At 39.0% G+C, this 22,792-nt stretch overlaps 1 protein-coding gene across 7 annotated transcripts in view; it reads right to left on the bottom strand.

Moving 5' to 3' along the window:
* Positions 1-22,792, bottom strand: part of Nachralpha6 (nicotinic acetylcholine receptor alpha6) — a 205,824-nt gene that overhangs the window by 57,004 nt on the left and 126,028 nt on the right. For 5 of the 7 annotated variants that reach the window (XM_070657582.1, XM_070657587.1, XM_070657583.1 and 2 more), the window contains one exon: positions 15,089-15,175. The exons of the other annotated variants lie outside the window; for them this stretch is intronic. In XM_070657582.1, the coding sequence (XP_070513683.1) occupies positions 15,089-15,175 (87 nt within the window). The remainder of the gene's footprint in view (positions 1-15,088; positions 15,176-22,792) is intronic. 7 annotated transcript variants of the gene reach the window in all.

The raw sequence follows: 22,792 nt of genomic DNA, 5'->3' as shown, positions 1-22,792 counted from the left end.
GCGTAACGTCGGGATCTTTTTATTTTATCGTCCGAACTTATAACAGGGAGAATCTCGCGGAAGTTAAAGCGACGAAAATATAATTTCGAAGGATTTAGGTCAAATGCCACAAATGGAAAGTTTATGCTCGAAAGTTATGACAAACTGTAACATTTTAGAGAAACGTGCCGTTGACGAAATAAGAGACTCGACGGCATAGAGAGAAAGCTGCAAAAACGAAAATATTTTTAATCATAAAGATATATATTTGCGAAATAATTCGAAGACGAGATGTTTACGCGAAATAGATATCACTTAGGAATTCATGGCTGTTCGTCAAGTTAAAAAGAAAGCATCGGAAATATTAATTTAATATTATGTACTATGATGGACTAGAGAGCTTTTCTGGGGACGGCGAGTTGGAATGCATTTTTCTTAATATCGTAAACACGCCAGAGGCGCGTTAAAGCGTACACGCTTGTGGAAATGGAAGGGAAATATTTTTGGTTATATTTTCGAGCGATTTCATGGTTGAGAATATTGTACATATCTCAAGTGGCGATCGTCTTGTACCGGTGTAGAAATTTATTCATACACGAGAATTTATCGTGTTCCCTGTAATGTAGGTACGTGCAGTTTTTGTACGCAAACACATATTTTATTAAATAAAACTTTAACTTCTCTTAGGAGCAATTTATGGTGCGATATAGTGCACGAAATTTATATCTGGGGAGAGTTTGAAACGCGGAGAAAAAAGGAACCTATCGATAAAATAATATCAAAGAGATTTTCGAAAAACGGTACGTGTCCTGGAAAAATTGAGCTGTCGTGGAATGTTAATTAAATTTCCGTGGTATTAAGATTTCAGGCAACTCGTATTCCATTTTCCTAAAAATGATTATTGTTACTTCGTCGCGATAAGTCACAGCGAGTCACGTGCTGAATTTTTTCCTTGCTCTTTGGTCACGATGTCGTCATTAATTTCTTTGCTTTTGAAAAGTTTTCGCAAGAAACAAATCGTTCGACGACGATGTCACGACGTCGGGGCGAAATTATTATAAGTCGAAGCACTATGAATTTATTTTGAGAGGTAATTTCTCAGGCCGGGCGAGACTCGAGTGTGGCAGAAAAATGAAAACGGAAAAGGCAAAAGAAAAACGCGAAGCCGTTTCAGCGCTTCCTCCTTGCTCCCGCGGCCTCTGCCTCGCTCTTAGAAAAGAGGAATAAATTTGGTACCTTTCTTTCTCTTTCTCCGTCTCCTTTTTCTTTCTTTCTCATAATAAGATCGCATTTACTTAAACCTCTTTTTTTCCATCCCGGCCGTCACAAAACTTTTCGTAATAATGTCGTTTGCCGTATCGTCGGACGGGACATTATTATAACTCGGCGGACTATGAATTTATTATGAGAAAGGTAATACCACCGTACGAAACTTTGACATCGAGAGGGAACGAAGATCGAAAGCGAATGAGAAGGCTGATAGAGAACGAAGGGTCGCCCGACATGGAATTTCGTCGGTGGCCGATTTTCTTCTGGCTCCCTTAGAATATGGGCAACTCGATATGACAGAAGCAGGAAGGACTCGAGGTGACGGTTATCGCTTAAGTTTTGGCCAAGTTTCCCACCGGACGAGGAGACAGAGAAAGCAAGGAAGTAGAAGCAAAGATGGAAAGGCAGCCGGTCGCATACTGAGAAGTGAAAAAAGTTCTCACGTCCGAGACTAGGGCATCTGGTGACATATGGGGAACTAACTCAGACAGCGAGGTCTATTGATAACTTTCGTTGAATAATTCTTCAAAGCTACGCAAAAAATATAGAGTAAAGATGCAAGTGTTATTGTTCCGTATAAAATTCTAAAATTTAATTGAGATTACATAGCTGCACGCGAGACATAAAGGTTTTAATAACGACACAAAAGTCGATAAAAAAAAAAAGAAAAAAAAAAACGATATTTTATACAAGGCAGGCAATTTTATTAAACCACCAAAGCGGAATAAAGATATAAACATAAAAATATCCCCCTATAACGTATTTTTAATGCATTAACAACAGATTTATTTTATAACGTAATGAAAGCGATTACAAATATTTCAATATATTGGTATTTTAATATTTTAATATAATTTTAATATTGTTTAACATTTGATATTTTCCGATTGCGCAGCGAATATCATTTGATGATTTCATTCTTTTATCCGTGTGATTAATAATGCATGATAAAATTAACAAGAATGAAGTTTTATAAATTCGAAGAGGCAGGAATTGCACGGAATTCGATAAAACGCGCACGTATATAGGTGGCAAGAATGTATAACATGTGTTATCGATATTAATTGATCGATTAATTAGTTTATATGCGAGCAAGAGCGGTCGTAATTAATGCAATCAGAAATCCGCGAGTGTTATAATCTATCGAGTATCTATTAGCCTCACGTGCGAATCTATTCAGTACCCGGCTTGCAGCGATTAGAACAGCACGACGATTATCGATGCCAGGCGAAATAACGCGCGGACAATTAAAAATCGTACCCCGTGATATTCATCGCGCGCAGTAATTGCCAAATCGTTGAACGAGCGCCATTTCCTTTTTACGCGGAAACACCACATCATTGTGCTGATACCAATCTCGATTGAAATCGGTAGTGATAAATCCATTAAACTAGTCACCAGAAATCCTATTTTCATCGGAACTTTCGAAACTCTCTTTTTCAAGGTGAAAGTCGACCGCCATACCTTTCCTTTTTTAATCAGAATGGGTTTTTTTTCCCCTCTGATACGTCCAATAAAAATAATTTTGCATAAAATATCGTACTCGACATAATTTATAAATGAATTAATTTCCCGTATAATTTGCGTTATATTTTATCTATTATTTTGCGTTATAATTTATCTAAGAAAGTACGTTGAAACGTTGTTTCCAAAGGTAGACGTGGCATCACAAGAAACGTGTTCGCGATTAAATGTGACATAATCCCGAGCTTAAACTTTTACCGTGCTCACCGAAAATCTATCGAGCATGGTTAAATCGACTTATCGACATGGTCGCATTAATTAAGGCATTAAACCACGGCCGCGTAATACGATGCCTCTGCGAGACGTTGTAAAATCGTATACCTCTTCCATTGACTGGCTTCAGAGTGCCGTCAGACTTGGCCGAAGTGCTCGTAAATGATTAAACTACAAGACTGTACATTATTCCGTGCGATTAACGAACCAACCGCCGTCAATTAGGGTCGATCGTTCGTCGGCGTATTACGGAATCGCGCGGTAAGTTTCATTACAGAAGATTCATTATTCTATAGACGAGCGGGGCGTGCCGAAAATCCAGCGCGATGAAAAATAGTAATCCGGCACCGTGTTCAAACGTGAGCCGGAAACCGAGCTGGGACTTTGCCGATTCCGGCCGTGCAATCGCGGCGGCTTGATCTCTAGGCTCTTTCCTATTAATTCAATTAAATCTTCGCGACGACGTTTGCGGGGGATAGCACGTGCGGCGCGCACCGGCACCGAAGTAGGACCGCAGAAAATAATCCGGCGCCGTAACCGGCTTACCGAATTATATCATGCCGTCGAGTCGAATAGCAGAAGATATCGCATCTACTTGAAAACCACAGGGGAATCTTTCGTTTCCTCGAAGACGAGGATAAACGCGGATAAAGTTTGCGCTCATTGAACAACGCGAGCGATCTAATTCGTTATAACTAACTACCGCGTTTCAAGTTTATGTTAATTAGACTCATTCGTATTAATTACACGAATTCGTATTGCGGTAATGATCAATTATTTTCAGAAAATAGCTCGCCTCTCTAAAACGCCCGAGTTTCATTTGTGCGCGATGACTAATGAGTTTAAGTTCAGAACTTTAAAGCGTCCCGCTGGATCTTCCGCTGCGAAAGTAGGTTTTGTTTGGGCTGCGCGGTTAAGCATATCGCAGATAATTCGGCATGTTTTCCGTAAACACGGGTCATCGATTCAAAACCGATCCCTCCCGGGGCGAATCCTATTTGCATCTAATTAATCCTGTCTGAGATGTTTCCATGGAGATGTCACTGTTCACCCATTTTCAACCATGAACGCGAACTCATTGGCTATAGATAGCTACATATTGATTGTCACATCAATAGCTTCCATGATCATTCGGGATATCCAGCGATTGTCCATTGTTACGTCATTAGTCTGCTTGGCCGTCTAAGATGTCACGAATATATCCGCCATTCGAATATCTCTTCAATATTAATCGATAATAGTGAGCGCTACCGACCGCACCACTTCATTATTTCTTTCCCCAGAATAATAATCGATTTTATAAAAGGCATCTAATTAGATTATTAATGCAGCACCAGCTTATTTGCTTTTTTTATTTATCTACATTGTGAAAAATTAAACATGCGTTGATAAAATATCGGCGGACTGTCAAAGGTGTCTATCTTTCGTATTTTCTTATCTCCCGCTTATTGAAATACATGTTAAAAAATTTTACGCAACGAGAGAATTTTATCGAGTTGAAGGATCGCGCGGTTCCCGAGCTGGCTGTTCGTTCTTTTGTTTTTAACCCGATACACCGTAACCCCGTACTCTTTTCTGTTCTTTCCGACTCGTTCGTACACACGCCCGATTTCAAGAGTCTTTTCACATTTACGGTCATCAACAGCTCGGGATTGGCCCCGGGGCCGGGAAGAATCGGCACTTCTTTCCCACGCGCGACCGAGGATCTTCTTGGATCGAGCGGACTTACCTTACGCTTCCAGGCTGGAATAAAGGAATGAAAGGACGGGGGAGACACAAAAGATTTGATTATATACACGTGGTGTACATATATAAGGCCCCGCAAGCTCTGTAGTCGCCCGTGGACGTGAGAAACACGCGGCCTACAGCGTTGTTTCTCCCCATTGGCGAGTCGGGGAAACTCGCGCGGTCGAGCAAATGAAAAGTCATTAATTTCGGCGAGAGATTGGGAGGGAAAGGGTAGGACGCGTGCCGCACACTACGAAGAATGAAACGACTTTCTCTCTCTCGAGTTTCCTCTAGTTTCCTATAGCTTCTCCTGCGCGGAGTAGGAAAGAAACATATATATTAGGGTAGGCGAGAAATAATGCTGTTGTCAATGCAAGGGGACGATAATTGAATGGCGCGATATCTCTTGCTGAAAGAGATGTGGGATAGATTGAAATTGGAAGACGGCTTGTCTAAAAATATACCCTCTTCCAGGGTAAAATCGCATTTCTGTCGTTGATATTAAAAATAAACATTAGGTGGAACTCTTCATCGATCGCATGAATATGCAGTTAGCGACGATTGAGCTGATCAATCAAACGACCGATCAAAGCTTTTTTTTTTTTGTTTTTCTTCTTCTAATCAAGGTTTGATCTCGAGCATAGGTCGCGATTAAGCGGCCGATTATGCGAAACCTATCGAGCGTTTCCTCAAAATCGTTCTTTATTTATCGTCTCTCTCAGCTCGTCGATCAAATCGCGAATGATCGAGTGATCTTCTTTGCCGTCGCTTTCGACGTGTGACAAGGATTCCGCGCGAAGTGCGGATTACGATACTTACCGAGGTGTTTTGGATTCGAGGGAAGACGGCGCGCTTGAAAGGCGCGCTTAAAGAAATGCTGACGTGTAGAAGACCCCTTTCGGGGGAGGGGAGGGGGAGGAAGCTAAGCCTTGTGTCGTAAAAAAAGAGCACAACGGATTAATGAGCGCGCACACATACCGATCGAACGCCGTTCTCGCAAGAAGGCCTCGGTGTGCCGTCGATATAAATTCGCACCTGAGCATTACACGTACGCACCGCCATTACGCGATGTGGTCAGTGAGCAGCCGCTATCAGTAGCCATGCAGCCACTAACGCCTACGAAAACGCTTCGAGTCTGACCGCAGACCGGATTGCATGGAGACAATTAGCCGAACCGCCCAGAATCACGAGACGGGACGTGAACGAGCGATTTACGATCCTAAATTTCGAGACGAGAGACAGGAGCACGGATGGGATCTTGTTAAACCTTCGACTAACCCAAATTGTGCAATATCAATAAGAACGACTTGCTGTATAATACTCTCTAATCTGAGACTTTCGTGCGATCGTCGCTCTCCTATCTCATGCCACACGTCAAGACTCCTATCCTCTGGCTTGGCATTAATTTAATCGCGCTCTTGCGCAGGGATGAACGCGCATATTTGCAAAGTCGATCCCCAAGCAGAAACGTCGTCTGGGAAAGCGCGGAGTAAGCCGAACAAGCGAAATGGAGTTCGCCTGCCTGCGCGATTTTCCACGTTTATCTATATTCGTACAGGCACGAGGGAATCGATTATTCCGCGTCTCGATAACTTCGCCGGAAGAGAAAGAGAGAGAGAGAGAGAAAGAGAGAGAGAGGGGGAGGGAGGGAGAGAGATAGAGAGAGGAGAAGGCCGCACCCCGAGAATTTCGAGGAGACCGCGAAGACTATGAAGGCACGATTATCACAACGGAATAACTAACGAGCGAATCTGTGAGCAAATAACGAGACAACATGTCGGAAGACAACGTACACGTCGTAAAACGACCCGACGATCTAAGCTTAATGGCTGTTTAAGAAGAGCTTTTAACGATTGTCCCTTTTTTACTGACTAATCCATTTAACCAATCCTCGAAGATTCAAACGCGCTCGTAAACTTGAGACTCAATTTTTTTAAATTTATGAGATTTTTCATAAATTCTTTTTTCACAAATAAAATCTTTGATTTTAAAATGCTTTAAAAAAAAAACCATAATATTCATATTTCTGCCGCGGGTAATTTTATTTACCACAGAATTTCATTCAACGTTAAAAACTAAATCATGTCGGGCAACAAGAATGAAACGTTGTTTATGATTATGATTTAAAAGTTCGCGGATTTTATGTTTTATTGGATTCGTGATGGAATTCATTACATTACTGCTACAGCGATGAAATTTCTGTTAATATTTTCAACGGTACTGGCAGGGGATTTGTCGAGAATATCGCTTTACGGTCGCATTGAATTTACATTAGTCGAGTTCACTCGATAATGCACTGATAGATAATGCGCTCTGGTCGGCCAGCATAAGACCTATGCTTTTAGAATTAGGTTGCGCATTGATACTGATCTACTTTTGCGTTATGCGGTACCTAATTTAGAAGTTGATTCAATAATTATATAAAATTATCTCCACAAATAAAGACACAAGAAGAATTTCAACCGTATGCACATAAATTGTTTGCACAGAAGGCGTATATTTGACGCCTCTTTTCATAATTCGATTAATTAGTAAGTTTATTGAGATATCAATAATCTAAAATTGAGAAAATAATAATTATTTATTTAAAAGATCAATCTCTATTAATAGACAATGGCAATTTAACTTTCCATTTTCACAATTAGACCCAGTCTAATGCAAAAGTAAAGAAATTAAAAAAAAAAGTCTCAAGAAAATTTGTTCAAATTTAATTTAACAAATTGCACGCTTCCATATAGCGTTTGCAATTATTGAATCTTGATAATATTCTCTTAATCCGGCTTTGTGAGAGATATGGCTTCATTTATCAATATCGGTGGCAAATCCCGTTGATATTTATTATAACTATTTGCGGGATGATTTCGTCAAAAATATTTTATCGAGGAGGTTTTTTTTTTTTTCGAGTCAGATTTCTCGCGGTCGACTATTGCCCCGCATATCGATCAACGTGAGGCTCGTATGTACGCCACATCCGATATTTTGGATACCATTGATACCGCTCGTTTTTTGCTGTACCACGTTGAATCTCGAGACGCAATATCGTTGGTCCCAGACACGTGATAAAAATTGAAATTTGCATCGCCGGCCGCGCGGCGTCTTCTTCGAAATCTCGCCGAATAAATGAAAACGCTCGAGCGTGATTTGCACAATGTGCAATCGCACAAATGTTGACTTTTTAACGAAGACACACGAATCGTAAAATCGCGCCGACGACGGATACAAAAGTTTTCTACTTCGGATTAAAATCGCACGGCAATAATATCCTAATTAGAAAGTTTCCCCAACAGCCACTAAATGGACAATTAATGGCGCGAAATATCAGTATATCGACGCTATACCGTAGCCTTGCAATCGTTATACGCGCGCGAATGCCGTAAAGTTTTAATTAAACGTTTCGTATTTTAACGTCGCGGAATATATAACTCGCCCCAAAAGCCAGTCGTATACGTATAGTTATGCCGGAAAAAGTCCCAGCGGTGAGAACTTTATAATTTAGAGTGAAAGAGGATGATTTGCCAGATGCAGAAGCTCAAAGGACATAACGTCATAACGCGATGCACGGACAATAAGAAGCAAAATCGGTTCAACGAAAAGTGTCTTTTAATAAATAACAATTTTTTTATATATTCGATTTAATTTATCACTCGATAATAATTAGAAAAATAGATATAAAGAAAAATATTTAAAATATTATAAAAACATTTTTATATTATAAAAATTTTTTTAAAAAGCAGCTAATTATATTATTAAATATTTTTTTAAAAGGATGAACAAAAATCGCGTTGTAGAAATTACCCAAGTGGAAATTGATTCCCACCGTTGCCTAATAATTAGCTAGCCGATTCGTGAATCATCTCGTAGCTGTCTAGCAAAACTGTCCAGCACTGAGATAGAAACATAACGTTCAAAGCGTCCAGATATTAAACAATTGTAAGCCAGATATCTAAACGTTTTTCGCCGCGTACTAGTCTACTGCGCGTTCTGACCTATCTAACACGTGCTCGTCTACCGAATCCACCGGGCTAAACGATTCTTGCTGTTCGCCGCGGTAGTGTGAGTACGTGTGTGTGTTGACATCTAGCCGGCACCTTGCGCTCGAAATTTGTAAGGTGGAGGACGCGCGGGCAGCGGACGGCGAGAACCGGTTTGACCGTCGAATTCGACAGTCGACTGCCCAGACTGTTTTTCGCCGGGCCCGCCGACTGCCGCGGTAGTGTGAGTACGTGCGTGTGTTTACATCTGGCCAGCACCTTGCGCTCGAAATTCCTAAGGTGGAGAACGCGCGGGCGGCGGACGGCGAGAACTGGTTTGCCCGGCGATTTCGGCAGTCGAGCGAGCTTTGCGTAAGGTCAGAACAACAACAGTAAACAAGTACGCGGCGAAAAAAACGTCTAGACATCTATTTAGATACATGATCCGCGCTGAACAGTGACTAGACGATCGATGCTAGATAGATTTTGTTTTTTTTTCTTTTTTTTAAATGACAATTTAACAGATTAACTAGATGAATTTCCACTCGGGTATATTTGAAATTGATAATAATTATTTTATACATGTTTTTCATTTAAGTTTTATATTTGTATGTTACAGAATATCGTCGCTCCTCTTGGACTTTACAGCTGAACTTCGTCGTCGCATCAAATGTGAGTCTTTTTTCTTTTTTTTTACCGAGGCGACGAAATTACGAATAAATATATTGTAATATATGTTGAGACAATTAATTAATAGCAGTACAATTTAAAAAATTAATTCCAGTTCATAAATTCGTGGCCTTTAAGTAGTTAGTTTTGCAAAGTAGCTTATTGTTAGTTCGAAAATGGAAAGACGCCTTCTTTCGTCTTTTTCGACTACTTAATTCACGTTCTTAGTTACCGTAAAAACCGATCCTTAAAAAAATACCGTCTTCTAATCCATTTACGTGTCGTAATAATAATATTCTCGCTATAAAAACTTAATTTTACCCCCAAAAAATAATAATAATTAGAATTTATAAAGTAATACACATTAAGCTAACATTGATTCTCGCGGTACGAAGTCAGCCAAACGAAAGAACCGATCAGGATTGCGAAAAAGCGGTAACAATAAATTCAACAAGACTACTTTTTAAAGATATAATTCTGTTTCTTTCCTCGATTATTTCAATCAAATGCAAATTCTTTTTTTTTCTTTTTTCATGAAAATTTCTTTGAAAGGATTTTTCGTATAAATTGTACGTTTTGTTCGACGTATTAGAGTTTAATTTTTATTTCAATAAATTATTTTCAACAAATTATCCATAATTTTTTTTTTAGTTTTTATGCTGAAAGCAAAATTAAAACTCAAAATGTTCAAGGTATTATATGCGCTCATCGCGACGAACAAAAGAACGTTTGTTGAATGCGCGAGCATTCTCAATTCTCTTGATCACACGTCCGTTTTTTCGCATATTCTCTTCGGTACCCGGGGCTGAAGTTAGAAACAATTATGCAGCTGCACGCTGAGCGATTTCGAGGCGCCGTGGCGCTGAAAATTGCAGCGATCTTAAAAATACATCGTCTCGCTCGGTGGTGCGAAGACACGCGACTGTTAAACTCGATCTTCGAAGGGAACGTAACTTGCTACGCGTACGTGATATTATCACCGCGGATGCGATATAGGCGCGTCAGAGGTATATGGCAACCGTACATAACGATACAGTAGCTGCCCTATCACAATTGCTTTCGACGTAACTGACAGGCTTCTTCCTATTCGGGTGGGTGTTTGGTAGTTCGTGCACCATCGTATAAATTTGCATCGTACGCGGCGATAATCGGTCCCGAGATCCGCATAAAGCGGGCCCGGGTTCACATCCCGACCGCATCCAGCTTTCCGTCTATTTTGTTGTCCCCGTTATGGATTATCCTATCGGTTTAAGCCGCGAGCCAAGGCTTCGCGCCGTGCCCCGGGCACGGACAAAACTGAAAATTACGAAGTCGTCCTCCCACTGAATCGATCAAAGTGTTTAATGCAACCGACAATCAATAATGGAGCGCAACAGTCCATTTCGAATTTCACGAGATATTTTGCGTGTAATCAAGATTTACCCGAGATTCGTCGTAATAATGAAAATTGTATCTCGCTTTGTATTTCCGTCCACGCTTTTTTGTCACGCTTGGCCGATTTGTGAAAATGTCTCGCTTCACGACAAACGTGTATCGGTTGCGCTTTAGTTTACGTCCGGTGTGTACCTATCGCGAATTTTCGTCGTTTCAATTGGCGTCGCGTTTTATCCACGGTGTCGAACACAGACGTGCGCGAAAGCGCATTTGCGAAATAACTGCGCGATTTCGCTCCAAAAAAAAAAGAAATCCCGACGCGAAAAGGTATCCGATCGTTGGCTGCGTGCGCGGATGGACATCATATTTCGCAACCGGCAAGCATTAATCGTACGGAACAGCCGCCATAAAGAGTCACAGAGTTATCCATCTGTCTATTTCGAAACGGCTACAAAATACCTCTCACAAACGATATAAATGACGAAATCATCAATTAGATAGAGAATTCTTGTCAAATCTGCTAACTACTACAGACATATTGTCGAATATTGCAAACTCCACAGATGATATTGTTTCTTTTGCAATTAACTAAGGTAATTAAAAATGGAAAGTTAAAATGGTCATTATTAACGTTGATAGTTTTAACAGTTTTGTTTTTTTTTATTAAAAATTTTTTTTAATCTTCTTAAACGTAAAGCGAAAGAGTCGACTATATGCAGTGAAATCAAAGCGTTTATTAAACGCTAATTAGAAGCTAATTTCCTTGTGTTGTTAGATCTCCTTAATTAAAAAGTAGAAAGAATCTTAACAGTTACAGCTTTCGAGAAATTATTAACGATTATTTTTCTCTCACTTTTTATTTTCTCTCTCTCTCTTTTCCTGTTTTTATGCATCGAATAGAAATTTTTGGTAACAAGATGCAATTTTTTATGACACTTTCGATCGTTGAAGGAAATGGAACGACCAAATGGTGTAAACGAATGGCCCTGAAAAGAATGGAAAAGGGCATTTTGCGAGAACGAAATAGCATCTAAACGAATTTGCAATTGTTCAGTGTCGCTCTCATGATGGTTTGTTTCATACGTTGCACGGTGCATTTATCTCAGCCATGGATTTTAATTAAATTTTCCTTCCCAGAAGAAAGAAAATACATAATGAGAATATTTCCCCATGTGTATTGAGTGTATGCACATATATGTACATATATATATGTGTAGGGAGGTTTTTTTTCCTCTTCTTCTTCCTTACGTTGAACACTAAAAAGGATTAGCTTCTGGAAATTAATCGATTTTTTTTTTCGCATCACGCGTTGCGTAAAACAACAATTGTTGCAATTTGTTGCGTTAACTCTAATTAGGTTGACTGCGCTTAATCAAATTTTCATTATTGTTGCAATACTGAGAATGTGACATAGAAAGAAATGAAAATACCGATTAGAATTAAATCGAGCTAATTTAATCAAGGCTAAAGTTAAAATTGAGGGAAGAAAAAGTGTATCGTTTGCGATACACTTTGAAATTTTTTGAAATAAATATTTTAAGAATCTCTCAAATTATGTGAATTTATATTCATTCAGATCTCACCTATATGTTTTAATAACTATATGTATGTGGCTTATATTTAACACAAATGCAAAAGCGCTTTAATTCAACCTATATATTGAAAATACTTTGCGTCATATATTAGAAATATGTGTCGCATTTCGGTGGTAACAAATTTCTAAAAGAGTTAATTCAACACAATTTCAACATAATTTCAACGGTTTCTATCGTTCGTGAATTAATTTATTTCTAGTACTTTTTTTTTTTAACTATACGAGTAATCGTCTTTATCCCACAGAATTATCAGGATTATACGTTTCGTTACTGTTTAATAACTCGCGACATTTATGCAAATATTATAAAAGGTTGGTTTTATTTTCGTAAAAATATTATTTTTAGTATCGCAATATAATAGGCTACTAGTGTCAAGCTTTCATACAAAGTATTTTTTCGTTAAGTTGGAGAATACAGTAAACATGAAAATAGTACGACAAATTACACCGAATTTAAGGCTTCTGTGATTTTCGGGCGGTTAACACGCTGTTTAATAAAGCGAATACTAAACAGACAGACATTTTTGTATGTGTAAAACATTTAGATGAAAAACATAATATAACAGTATGTACGTAGTTCTACGAGAAAGTACCTCAAAGCCTAGAATATTGTAAAAGAAGAGATTGGCAAACGAGTTCACTGTACACGGATGTTGCGTGGAAACAAATCATTCGGGGCACGTCGTAAGAATTAAACGAGCTAACATGGTGCTGCAAGAATCAAAGATGTGACTGTCTTTGTGCTTTAATCGCGTGTTTCGTACAAACGTCTACGATCGTTTGAGATTCGTTTTAAAGTCCCGTTTAAATTTTCCTCGTGATTAATTTTACGGCCATGCAGTACAGCACCTTTGCGGCCGTAAAACTAATTCGTCATTTATTTTATTAACCCTTTCCCGCATCATCGCGACGAAATATAGTTTGGCTCGTTTGTTCGGATTTTATTTCTGACATTCACATCTTTACTGCTTGCTATTTCGACATAACAGCCACCATCGATGCAAGTATAAAAATAAAATTGTACATAAAAGTTCTAGGGAGCCTGTCTCTCCGTGTTGTCGTTTCGCGAATGAGCGCGTTTTCCTGGGCGCGTAATTGACGGACGGACAGATCGTTTCCAGTGGCATTTTGCAAGCACATTCGCTTCCGATGTCACTTCAATTTTACGACATCTTTGAATGATCTATTTTGAATTTTAATTGCGATAATTTAATCGTACATATAATATTACGATACGCGATCAATCCCGCTTATATCACGCCGAAGTAATGAACGTTTATCGTTTTGATTAAGCTCTGTTTAGAATCATGGATCGACCGCGGTTCATTTAAACAATAATTACAACGTTTTATATTTCTCGCTCGTCCGTGGCGCCATTTTGCTCCTTTATTCCGGAAGAGAAACTTTTTAAAAAAAATATATATCTACAGGCGAAATAACATACGGCGTAATCGCTTTTTCTCGCGACTTTCAATTTCTTTGCCGACAAAGAAGCCTTTTGTTTTTACTGAAATTTGGACTAGTTTAAACGGGAAATTCAATTGAACGAGCTTAATGTGTAGAAAGTCTGAACAGAGATCGGGTGTGCTTCGTATCGCTTTCCGACGAGAGAAGGTGGATCTGTACCGCTAAAATGCGATAAACCGGTGGTAGGATTTGGAAGCTTTTAACGTAGATCCATGTGATCCTTCGCGACATTTTCAGTGCTCTACACGAGCGCGAATTTACACGTGCGACAAACACGTCAGGGTCGAACGAAGAGCCTCAATTTTTTTTTCGCGTGATTCGCCTAAGGGTTAACGTCTCGCGCCGTCGAAATGAAACAGAGCCACGGCTTGTAATCGTGGAACTCGCCAAGATCTCGCCACAAAAATAATTTCGCGACGCACCGTGGAGATCGACGACTTCAACTTTCCACTCGGCTTCCGACGCGACTTTAAGGAACATTTTTATCTCGTGCGGTAATAACGCAATTCTGTTAAATTAAGCACGGTTCGAAAGCCGAAGAGAAATTAGAGATCGAATGCGGGATAAAAAGTCCTGAAAAGCAAGACGTAGGAAACTTATCGAACTCTCGGGAAACGTATAATCCTGATTCCTGCAAATAATCTTTTATTTTCCCGGCGTGTTTCTGGCTCGAAGTCGAGCAGCCCGTTAGCGCGACAGGTCGCAGCTAACTCTTTTTAGAAGCAGCCAAGCTGCCCTTTTCGCCGCGTTGCGCTATCGAGCGAGCTTGCCTTCGAGCGTTCATTACCCGAACGATAGGACCGATTCCACTTGCCACTCTAAGACTACCTTTGTAATCCGCCGTCTTCGTTTAGCCACCTTAGTGTTTGATTACTTCGTCGAGGTTTTCTAGGAATTTGCGCAAAAAACAGGCGAAGGTACATTTACAGAGCGCGCCGTTATATCATCTAGCGAACAATTAATTAAAGACTTAAGTAAAACCTTTGTGCAATGTTACTTTGAAGCTACCAACGATTCGTACAGTTTGCACTAAGTAATTTTTCCCCGATAACAAATAAAAAAGCGATTTTAACGGTATAGATATTTATTTTAACGTTCGTGTATAATTTACGGCGCTTCGTCATTAATAAACGTATTGTCAATAACCGTAATGGTTAAATAAATCTGGACCGCCGTCAGATGATATATCGCGGCGCGCCCTTCGCGTTTCACGGATATATACACATACGAATGTATATACAGACACTGTAAAAACACTCTTGCCAGATGCGAGTTACCGATGGTTGACAATCATAGGTACCTATTAAAGGGACAGCGTCCGAAGTCGTCGGCATGCTTTCTGCCACGAGGTTCAGGAAAACTGTCAGCGACAGCAGAATGGTCACTCCTGAACAGGTCCAAAAAATTAAACATCAATACCGCGTAACAACGCGCGGGCTTAACGTGCTACCTCGGATCTCTATATAGGACCTCTATATAGGTTTTTGGAGTTGATTAGGTCGTTGACGCCCCCGAAACTAGAAGGGAGATCGAGATAAAATCGCACAGTCATTCGGTTACTCCAAACGACGCGAGTCAAAGTCGAACGGTACACAGTAGGATCGCTGAGATTTCCGAGTTTCCCTGAAATTCAAGTTTTCATTCCCACTCGCATATCGTAATTTGTCGATTGTCGATAGCGCCGATATGCAAGTGCAGCCTTCGATGCGGTCTACGGATTTCCACAAAATTACCGTATTACTTCCGTATTTTCGTTCACAGAAATGTAGGTTCGAACGACGTGTATCTCGGTGCGTAAATTTAACATTTACCAACTGTTTCGACAACCATTTATCGCATTTTTTTTTACACTATTATATTGATTTGGAGAATAATGCTGCGCGAAGAATTCATTTGACGAATAAATTCCTATACAGACTCGTTTGATACGTGACGAGGGGAAAAATGACGAGAACCCGTTACATCGGTGTACAATAGACAGACCAGAAACACTCTGATTACAACGTGATATTAATGACGATGAGGGAATGTCGAGAATGATCCGATAGAATCCGCGCGATGACCACGCGAATTACACGACTCTGTGCAAACATTCGAGAAGACATGTCTGTGAGCTCGCTCGCATGATTAAGTGTGGACGACCGCGAACAATCGAATCCCGTGTATTCCACGTAGATTCTATTCGCCCCCGGCAGGATTTCGAAGGATAGGATTAGCAAAGCTCGCAAAGTTTGGTACGTGTAACCGACGCAGCGTCGATGCGCCGTGCCGCGAGGATCCGCATGTTAGGCGACTTTGGCGAATCCGCCTAAGTCGACGGCAACTCCATTACTGCGTAACAGCCTTCAAAGTGACCAGTAAAATTCGATTATCTTCTACTACTCCTCTTCGAAATTGGGAACTTCTGCGAGCGATTGACAACCGTCGTCCGCGTGAAGCGGATGGTTCGACCGCAAATTGATTGGTTCGAGCGAGGTTTGAATTGTTATATGAATTCATAGAGAACCAAATAATTGGATTAAGAATCCGGGATCATGAATGAATAACTCGGCATTTAATAATACTCTGTGCAGGGTACGGGAATAAAAGTATATAAATGTTACGTTTATAGAAAACAATTTTTAATATCGACAATTTTTTTTTTTTTTTTAACGCAATTCTAACATTTTTTTTAATGATATGTAATTTTGGAATCCCCCTTAGAAAGTTTTTTCAAATATTAAAATTTAGCTTGAAAGCATTGATAAATTAATTTTTTTTTTAAATTCATATTTTGTATATTCGCTAAATTGCAGGTATTGTGCGTTTGCAAATGCGAAAGAAAAGTTTCATTATTTTATTCCTTTGTATGTAAAGGCAAGTAGTTAAATATAATCGAGGTGAGTGACTGCCTGTATACATTTTAATAGCAGTAAGCATGAGCAAAATCACGTAATATCACGTAACGAAATTAACAAACCATGATGTCGCGAGTTAACTCGCCAAGTTCAAAGCATCACGATGGCTCTTGGAAGCGCGAAGGGACTTGACAATGAGTCATTAAGCTTGATGCATGTATACACAGTAGTTAAGTTATACGAAACTCCGTTGCGCATAGTAGATTTATTTTGTTATCCAATGAATTGTCGCCGCCATTAAATTGTCGCTTGCAAATCGGGAAAGTATAAAATATGCGGCGCGTTCGCTGTGGTGCTTCGGGAATTTCGCGACCTCGCGCAATCAATAAAGTTAATTAGAAACACGCACATCTGAGCCATGATCAATCGATGAATAAACAATTTATACCAAGCTAGAGAATAATTATTAAAGCTAAAGGCATTGAAAAGAATTTCTAACAAATATGTTCTGCTATCTGAGAATACAAATAAAAATTCATTTTTTTAGCAGTCTCGCGAAATCGCAAAATCAATATTTTAAAATCACAAGAAACACATAATTTTTTTTTCTTTTTTTTTATAATATGGAATAGAAAAGTCAGACGTAGTAGAATGAATAAAAGTTTTTTAAAAAATATATCCAATTATTTTAAAATGTAAAAAAATATATATTTGTCAGAAATCTCATAAAGCTTTAACGTTAACGTTTCAAGATCATTCCGTGGAGCTTTACCTTTAATGATGTCTAAAAGTCGGAAGTAACTTCTTTTTTGTCATTGCACTTTAATTCATTTAATAGCACGTTTAAGTGAGATGCGATAGAATGAGAGCATTTCGATGAGATCGACGGACATAAACCGCGACAAGGTGCGTCCGCGGTGGATGGCAAACCGCCAATAACATCGGGGGTTATCGGTCAGCGGGGAAAGGTGCGGAGGCTTGAGAAAGACCTAACCAATTAGTTCCTTGCTATTAGATTCGTGCGCTTGCAGGAATACCGGAACGTGTTCGCAATCGATACTTTTTTTTTTCATTTATCCAAGAGTTGTGCCACTATATAATAGAATAAATCTGTTTTTTTTTATTTTGTAACTAATTCGTTCTTTTCGAGCGCGAAGGAAATATTTGTCAAATCAATAACTGTGAGTCACGGCTGTCGTATACTTTGCATACATAGAAATGGGCTAACGTTGGACGTTATTTTTTATTTTATTTTTTCTTGTTTTATTGTCGCGCACAGGAAAATTAAAAATATCAATTTTGGATAGGAAATATTATGGGATAAGGCCAAAAAAAAATTTAGAAATAGAATAGTCGAAAAATTAAATCGATGGTCTAACCTGACACTTCGTGTCAAACATCTTGTGCATGTATTACATGTATGTACATATAATATTTACGTATAGAACCTAATTCATGTAGATATTGAGAAAACAAGCTCGTGTGCCAAGATTTTTCTAGTTCCGGCTACAAAAAACAATGATAAATTTCTGACATAACGAGTCAAAGTAGATTCGAGCGCTTCGTAGCTGGCACCGGGTAACAACTTTTTTATGAACGTTTTTTCCGTTTGAATTTATGTATGCAGCATATTGCTGCTTTTTGCCGGATGTAAAGAACCGAGGAATAATCAACAATTTCTTCCGCACAAAAGTTTCTTGCGAAAGAAATACGAGCGTGATGCTTTGATTAAGAAATCATTAACTTTTCAAGTATCTGCACACACGCCTTTCTTTTCTGCTTTATAACGTTTACTTTTTAATCGAATGGCACGTGAGCCACTTCTGAATTCACCGTACAAGCTTACGACTTCCGCCTAATCATAATAAATTGCGAAGAACGCGACTTTTCCGACTTTTCACAACAGTTTCATTTCAGTTGATTTCCCATCCGAGTTTCTCGCGTAACAAGTGTTATAACCGCCGCGGGAATCGTGCAACCAGTCTTAATGGAATTTCATTCCTTGCGAAACGGTGCACGAAACGCTTACCTGTTTTCGAGTAAGATGATGCCTTTGGGGGATGCCTGGCATCTCTCGGCATTCATTCTTACTATCGCTATTCGATTTTGCAGATAGACTGCTATTTTGCTTTATTTATTTATGGGTTATTTGCGAATTTACGCGAGGTCACGCCTACACATGCATACATTTATTGTCATTTCGTTAATTTATTACATTATTTTGTATTGTTGACTGTTCTATCGTTTACATTTATACATAATAAATTTTAATTAATATTTTATTATCATATTTTTCAGTACTATTAAAGCTCAAAGCTGTGAAATATGTATGTACGTGTGCAACTTTTTATTTTGCCTCTTCTTACAGATTAAATTCTGTTATATTCTTATGTCTGAAATGAAAGACGTTAAACGTTTGTTAGCAACAAGACGAGGCGAAAGTTACACGGGCACTCACGTCGCGCCCTTTGTCATGATAATGTTCAATCAAACACAACCCTCAACAAGGGCGGGTTAGTGGCGTAACGTACGAATTTCTCTCGCATTTATCCGGTTAATGAAATTCGCGAAGCGGCTACAACCGAGTCTTTCCTCTCCCCCTTCGAAATTTATACCAATATAATGTTATGTAAATTTCATTCGTGCGTACTTTTAAGTGCAGTTGATAGAATAATTTTGTCAAACGAATCCGCATTTTAAAACATTCAGAAGTGGCTGTGCAACTTGCAATTATATATTTTATTTTACTTTAAATTGAATTTGAAACAGAAAATCAAGTAGCTTCTCCAAATTGCTATAAAAATTTCAACTGGCTGCGCATCGTACACGTTGCATACATGTTTGCATTTAATCCTCCTTTTACGAGTTAATGAGCGTTGGAGTATAGATTCACGTAGGTTTACATGCGAGAATCATTATCGATGCTGGGAAATTTGTAATGGCCAGAGTGTATCGACATTCCCGAGATAAATGTGACGTGAGACCACCGAAAGTTTCAGAGTCCCTAATCCTCGTGTGATCCTCGCGAAGGAAAGTTCTGTCGGACGTTAGAGCGGATCCATGAAAGATATCCTGGACTTCGCCAATGATTAATTACGGGTTAGAGGAGATAGATGTCCAAAAGCAGGAAAATGTAGTTTATAGTCGAGAGAACTTTTTGATAAATCGAATGTGTAAGGCGTAAATTTTTTTGGCACAACAGTCGCTCGGAATGTTCACTGTGCCTGTTACCAATTATCTTGCGAAGCGTTATTAAACCTTTATAATACATAGAGATTTAAAAAATAATGATTAATATTGTCAGAAAGTAATTCGAGTAAAATTATAAAATTTATCGTTTTAATATATTTGAATTCTACAATATATTTTGTAATAATAGAATCATTATTTATTGACCGAATATTAACGAATGAGAAAATACATTTTTTTTTCTTTTTTTCTTCTTTTTTTCGTTCTCGCGAGGAAACTATTTAAAAGCATTACCTTCATGTTCTCAACTATTTTACCAAGTTACTAGAATTTTTGATAAAGAGAAAAAGGGAACGAGGTTCTCGCGTGGCTCTCGCTTCTTAAGTAGTAGTAATATCTTACTTGGGTTTTAAAACGCGCTCAACTGAACGTCAAAGAGAACGAATGACGTGGAGCAACAATGGTGAAAGGCTCGTCGAAGACAAAAGGAATCCAAGAACGGAAACAATAGGACAGAGGTGAGGAAATAAGGAAAGCGCTGTGAAAAGATACCGCAAGTATTTCGGCCCGCTTCGTCAGAAAATCCATCAGTAGATTGCACCCCTGCCGGTACCACCCGTCATAAGTCCCGTCTTTGCGACACCGGGATTTACTTCATCGGTTTCATAAAGCGGCGCTTGACAGCTGTGGTTGAAATTGCCGCGGATTTTTCAAGTAAAAATTTTGTAACTAGGTCACGAACGCTTTATTGGTCTTCCAACTGGTATAATATTGTCTGTCGCGCGTTGCGTGAGCTTTTACGCGGAGCACCATTGTACTCGAATTATACTAAGTGCCTTGAATTCTGAATACTTACTTAAAAAGTACTTAAAAATTTAACAGCTTATTATATTACAGACAGTGTATCAAAATTAAAATATTTAACTGGTCTTATTAAGGAAACGAGTAAACGTGTTTGTCTTATTCGCGACGTTCAAGCAGATTGTTTTCATACAGCTGAAATTAGATCGCGTAATATGTTTGAGCTTTTACGCATGATATCATCAGCGGCAGCAAAGGGTAACGGTAATTATGATAATTTCCAAGACACACTCGCTCGTTTAATTCTCGAGGTACGTGGTTCGTACGAATTAGACTCTTGGGATGTTAAGTAGCGCAGAATATACCTCGAGCCGCAAGTTTAAGGAAATCTATATGCGTTCTTCTGGGATGGTACAAAATGGAGTCGAGACACCGGATTAGAATAATTTATAGAAAAAGTTAGCGAATCTCTCTCGTTAAACCTCAATTGATCCTAATTTTTCACCGGCACTTTCCAAATTACCTCGTCGACAAATAAATATTATTTCGAATGCCACTAAATTTCAAGTCGCGTTTCCATAAATGTTATAACTTCGATAATACGTAGGATATATTTTATAGCGAACAGTTGCCCGCTCAGGATATTTAATTCTGTTTAGACGAAAAATTTATGCTAACAATGCGCAATTCCCGCAAATGCCAGAACGGAATGCTCGAAATCGTCAGTTGTAGCGGTGAGACCTTACGCCAAAAGTTGAAAGTACCAGTCGGCATCGAAGAAGTTACTCGTTCGCTCTAATGACATCGTCACCGGAAATTGCGTCGGCGCGCACGTGAAGATAATCTCGCGGGATTAACGGCAGCGGCTGCGTAGCGCAAAAGTTATCCGCGTCTTCTTTCTCGCTCACGACGTCTCATCTATCTAGCGCAGCGTAGGAAAACTTTGCGAAAGAGTGCGACAGTACGTCAGTAGAATCCTTAATAAGACAGCAAGTGCTATTGAATCCACGTGGATAAAGTCGGCGCCGAGTTTCTTAGTTTCTACGCTTTACTTGCCGAACCCTTGATGGGCTATTATTAAATACAGAAAAACACGAAACTCCCGCGCCGGCTTTAAATCGAGGCCAGCGTGTAATTATTCCCATTTAATTTTTACGGTACGGACGAGCGTTCGCGTAAAAACCGCTCTCTGAAAACTCTGAGATTTAATTTCAGCTTGATGAATGATAGCCCGCGTCTGCAGTAGGAATATTTAATCGATCGGTTCAATTAAATTACGTGGCTCGTGTTTGAACTTCGTGCCGATAGATTGATTTTAATTATCATTGAAATTGCAAGAAACAGGAGATATTGTTAATGCTTAGTAAATGATCAAGGATTAACAACGTTCGTACAATATACGTCCACGGACGTGAACGCATTTCGTCGTTGTAATATCACGAACTACCTTATGAAGTATGACACGTGATAATGAGGTACCTCGCACACAACCGCGTAGCAATGCCAGGCTTTACTGTAACTTGCCATAGTCGACAACGTCAAGCACAAATTGCACGCACCGAAAGCTCGCCGAAGCACTTGCGTTATGGCGTTTATTCAGTATGATTACTAGGTCATGGTAGTATGTCGGAGATAACGATTGACACATTTAATATTTGTTTATTTAAATATAATTATAAAAATTGACGAGTAAAGTGAAAATGTTAAAAAAAAAAACAAAGAGACTTAAGTACATCGAATATTTTTTTCATAAAAGAAATGAAATAATAATTATCGTTAGATCGCCAGAGAATATTACATATCTTTGGAATTAACTGGACTATAAAGTTCTATAAAAGTATAATTTGCTGGAAAATTTAGGCGATAGAGTTTTATTATTTAATGACAAAAAAGCATTCTACTTTCCATCGCTTACAGTTCAGTTAATATTAATGCCTCGACATTTCACTTAAAAGAAAATTTACTCCAAGTTGGTCAAAGAATTAATTAAGGTTAATGGTCCTGGAACATCTTGTATAATCCGCATCTCGATCGAACATCTCCGGGGAAGACGCGGAAGTTTCAAATTTCTCCTCTTCGCTTCATAATTTAATTTATAGCGTAATTTAATCGAAACTCATTCGTGTCATAATAAAGCTAAATGTAATATAGTAATCGATCCTAGATCAACATTTGCA

Source organism: Cardiocondyla obscurior, linkage group LG06 (genome assembly GCF_019399895.1).
Source record: "Cardiocondyla obscurior isolate alpha-2009 linkage group LG06, Cobs3.1, whole genome shotgun sequence".
In the NCBI taxonomy this organism is placed as follows: Eukaryota; Metazoa; Arthropoda; class Insecta; order Hymenoptera; family Formicidae; genus Cardiocondyla; species Cardiocondyla obscurior.
Note: the sequence above shows the minus strand (reverse complement) of the source record. Positions and strands in the feature narration are given on the sequence as shown.